The sequence below is a fragment of the Durio zibethinus genome, chromosome 9, assembly GCF_047325235.1.
Source record: "Durio zibethinus cultivar Kanyao isolate XHJ-2024 chromosome 9, ASM4732523v1, whole genome shotgun sequence".
Classification (NCBI taxonomy): Eukaryota; Viridiplantae; Streptophyta; class Magnoliopsida; order Malvales; family Malvaceae; genus Durio; species Durio zibethinus.
The window spans coordinates 2,466,048-2,470,539 of record NC_143170.1 but is presented as its reverse complement, the minus strand read 5'-3'; the positions used below and the strand labels follow the sequence as shown (position 1 = coordinate 2,470,539).

The 4,492-nt window shown below is 34.5% G+C and overlaps 1 protein-coding gene across 1 annotated transcript; it reads right to left on the bottom strand.

Moving 5' to 3' along the window:
• Positions 1-326: 326 nt before the first annotated feature.
• On the bottom strand, positions 327-1,455 carry LOC111315305 (uncharacterized). The gene has a single exon (XM_022916935.2). It carries the CDS (start codon positions 1,298-1,300, stop codon positions 440-442), a length of 861 nt encoding a protein of 286 aa, XP_022772670.2. The 5' UTR covers positions 1,301-1,455; the 3' UTR covers positions 327-439.
• Between the last annotated feature and the right edge of the window lie 3,037 nt (positions 1,456-4,492).

Sequence of the window (4,492 nt, the reverse complement as noted above, 5' to 3'; positions counted from 1 at the left end):
ACAAATTTGAAAATTCCACCACCAAATCACAAAATGATCTAAACTCTGAACAGCACTTTATTTCAAAATCCAATTACACAATAACGCCAAAACGGTAGATTGGATTTATTAAAGGATTAACAAAATAATGTAAAAATAAATCTGAAATTTAATTAAATTGATTTATATTATTATTTTTTAAAATTAATATTTAATAAATTTACAATTTAAATTTCAACGTTTAAAACAATTAAGTTACTTGATCCATTAACCTTTATCAACCCAATTTTTTTACTAATAATAATGACATTAAAATTATCAAAAAGAAACTTAGAAAAAACTGAATCGGAAAAAAAAATTGTGTTGATAAATGCAACAAAGATGATGCACTGTCATAAAAAAAAATGAAAAAAAAAAACATATAAAGAAAAATAAAAAAGATGTTTTTTTCCCACTATTTTTACAATTTGTAGATAATAAGAAAGCAAGGCAACACCGCACGTGGATCAAACACGAGCAACTCGCCGTTGTCCCCACTCACTGAGTCATACCCAACTCGCCCATCCACCAACGAATCGTACCCGAACCCTACCCGCTTCGAGACTCGACCTGCAATAACCCGGCAAACCAACATCGCCTTCCGTCCACTCCCACCTCCGGCGCTCTCGTGGGCTCCGCCGCTCCCGGAATACGTGCAAATCGCCGCACCTTTACATCCGAAAAATAGCCGCGTGTCGTTCATCCCACAGTTCCCTGAAGCGGGACCCAAACAATGGAACCTCATGACCTCGTTCCCATCAGCGACGCACCTCGCATTTTCCTCGTCAGCAGAAACCGGACCACCTGAACCCGACCCAGGCCGAGTCTTGACCGTCTCTCGATATTCCTCGAACCGGGTCACAGTCCTCGGCCCATTTTGAACTTTAAAAATCATCTCGATCCCACCTGTGAAAGCCTTGGGGCTCCAACTCGTGTGAAAAATAATCTCCACGACATTCCTCGAAGGGTGACCCTCAGGCATCTCGGTCAGTGCTGGCAGAAGAGGGTCAGTGTTCCGAACGGGACGTGCAGGAGCAGAACTACTCCGGCGAGGTCGATGAGGAAGATTATTCAAATCGGCTTCGGGTTTGCGGCTGGGCTTTGGAAGTATCTTGGAGTTGGATTTCTTGCCCTTTTTCTTGGTACTTTCAATGACGTCTTTGAAGCTCTGAGAACTTCGTCTACAACTGGAAATGGGTATCAAATGCTTCGTGTTCGGGTGATAAACATCTTCGAATGCCCTCGATTTGCATTGCAAAGATTTGAACCACCCGCTTGCCATACACGGATCCTTATTTTAGCCAAAGAATCTAAAATCTATCGCTCTCTCTTTTTTTTTTTTTCTCTTTCTAACACTTTGCTTTCGGTTTTGTTTTGTTGGGAGCTTTCATTTTTTTTTTTTTTTTTTGGGTTGAGGTGAAAGGAAAAGAAATGGAAAAGAAAAGAAGGGATACGGCGAGATATTAAAGGAGGAGTGTGTCGTGGATGATGTAATGGGGAATGACGAAAATGACCTTATGAAACTACTACAGTGATTCCAAGACCAAGGTTATAACCCACGTGGATTCTGTCTTAGGAACTGTTTCCTTGGGGTGGAAAGACAACGATCCATTAATGACGAAAGCAAAGTGACAATAGAAATTTTATGTTTTTTAATTTTTATTTTGAGGTCAGGTTGGGACATGGGGGTCTTTTTACCGCTGTAAAACAAATTTTTTTTTTTTCAATTGTGGAGGCCAATGCTTTTAAAAAATGTAATTAAAAGGATTGATTTTGCGGTTTAAGACTATTCAATGGAGGTATGCCCTCGTTAACCATGAAAACCAATGAAATTCCCATAACTTTCTTAATAAAATGAAAAAAAAAAAACTGCTTACAGATTCAATCAAAGTTTATTTAGATAGAAGGATTAAATATTAGGGTTTTTCATTTGTCAAAAGCAATTTTTGTTGAAGAGATGGTAAGTAAAGGAGTACTAGTGCTAAAACCCAATTATCTAGTTGTTGGAGGTTTCGTAAACTCCATTCCATTAAAATTTTTTTTTTAATTGTATGCGTATTAAGAAAGAAGTTTGATTTTTATGTATTTAATGTTACATTTTTTAAAAAAATTTTATAATATTGATGTATCATGATTTTTGTTATTTAATAATAAGTTTTAAAAGTAAAAAATAAGGGTATAAGATATGTCAGTACCATACCAGCAAATTAAAAGTTGGTCGGCAAAAAAAGTGAACACTTACAAGAAAAGAGAAAGAAAAAAATTGTAACCAATCAGGTTGAAAAAGTGATAAAAACTTTAATTAAAGTAATAAATAATTATAAGTTTTCTTTTCAACAAAAACAATTTTTTCTTTTAACCTAAGATGTTATTAGTTAGTAGTTATTCCATGAGTTTTAAAAATTTGTAAACTGTACAAGAAAAATGTACTTCCTCCTGTCTTGTCACTGTATTTGTTACCATTGCCTTTTTTTTTTTTTTTTTTTGCCGACAGACAAGAAATTCTTCAGTTCCAGAGAGCAAAGTACAATGTTCAACTACAGAAAAAACATCAATCAAAACAACAAACCCCAAGGAACTTTTAGAGAAGACTCGCACAGAAATCTCAAGACAATCAGGCATACAAAGGGGAAGCAGGTAACACATCCCTACTCAATATATATACGTTGCCATGGCCTTCACTGTATCCTTACTTTTCTACAGGGTCCAGGGAGTCAAGGTTCAAGATCCGTTTGGTGTTGTTCAAGTTCCAGTTTCCAAGAACTACAGACATGGTTAATTATTTTTTACATTGATTCTTATGTTTGAAAGTAATTTATGATAAAAACTTATTCAGACACTGATCGATTGGGCACCAGTTCAGTACTTAATCGATCTAAGATACATAGTCAAGTCTTTTACTATTGAAGGTCCTCACTGCAACCTGCCATCCAACTTTTAAAAAAGGCTTCTTGACTTAAGTTGCTCCTTCAAATCAAAGAAAAATCAATTAGTTTTTTTATACAGTGTTCTTGGTGAGCTTGAGGTTTCAATGGAACTGAAAGCCAGTGGACCTTGGCTTTCATTTATATTATCTGAGTGTAAGTTTGGCAGCTTATGATTCGTAAGCCCAAGAAAAGAGAGAGAAAGACAAACCCTCTGTCCCACTTTACATGACTTCTAACCTACCAGTTTGCTTTCCTACCATTTTTTTCTATGGTCACTGCTGATGACAATAATATTTCTTATCCACAATGAAGTTATAGTTATATTGATTTAGATATTTTACATCAAACCCATTTTTTCAAATAAGATTACTTAAGAAATTATCATAGATCTCACTTTTTAAATTAATTTTTTATTTTTTTAAAAGGGAACAAAAAGTTGAGATATTTGATGAATTAACAATTCATTTCTTAAAGAAAGGTGTGTTACACCACATAAAATGGGACAAAAAAACTTATATGTGGCAGATTTTCTCATACATTTTTAAAACAAAAGAATGATTAAGTGGAAGCTAAGTAGGGTCTTCCATCTCCATCACGCCCTTTAATTTATAGTATAAGAATTCTTCCAACATTATATTTTAACAATTTTTCCCATGATGATCCAACTTTGGACATTGCCAATTATTGTCAATTTGCACACCCAATGGTTAAGGCATTTTAGGAATAACACTTCAAATATTATATTCATCTCCCCGCGTATTCAATGAGTATTTTAAATCTATTTTCATCTTCATTTTCATAAGTGTAGACACCCCGATATATCTTGGATGTTATTTTTATTAATTAAAAAATTAAAATTAAAAAAAATGAAAAATTAGGTGGTTGGATTTGCTTAGGGCTGTTTTATTGGGGTTATCAAAGTTGTGATAAATTTGAAATTAGATATTGAGTTTAAAGGGGATTGAAATCTCATTTGGTTTAGAGTTCTCAGATTTGAGATCTTATAAATACAACCTTGGACACAGATGAAAGACACAAAAAAAAAAATAGAAACACAGCAAGCAAAAAGCAAAAAATATTTTCAAAGTTTTTGGGTAAAAAAATTTTTTTTCTGAAAATTTTTTGAAAAATTTTTAGATTCCAACAAAATTTTTCGACGCCAGTTGTATTTTTCGGCAAGGTTTTTTAGAATTCGATGAAGATTTCGGTGAAGTTGAATTTTTCAGTGACCGTCCAATGAACCAACCTAGATTCTGACGGTATTCCCTAAAATCTGATTGAAATTAAATCAGAGTTCATCTAGTTTCTAGAGAGAGGGGGAGAGAAAAAAGGGAGAAAAGAGAGAAATGGAAGGAGAAATTTGAGGAAAAAGTCAGAAACCGACCTTATATACCACGTCAAAACGATGTCATTTTGACATTAAGAGACCCATCAAGATCCGTATGTTTTCATTCGAATGACCCGAATCGTAGCACTGACCTGTTTCAACCTGTTTCGTAGACCTTGCTGTCGAACCAAGTCAATTTTTCTCCGAGCCGCATTTCAAG

Coding starts and splice junctions, on each gene's coding strand:
- LOC111315305 (XM_022916935.2), bottom strand. CDS start 1,300: ATGGCAAGCGGGTGGTTCAAATCTTTGCAATGCAAATCGAGGGCATTC.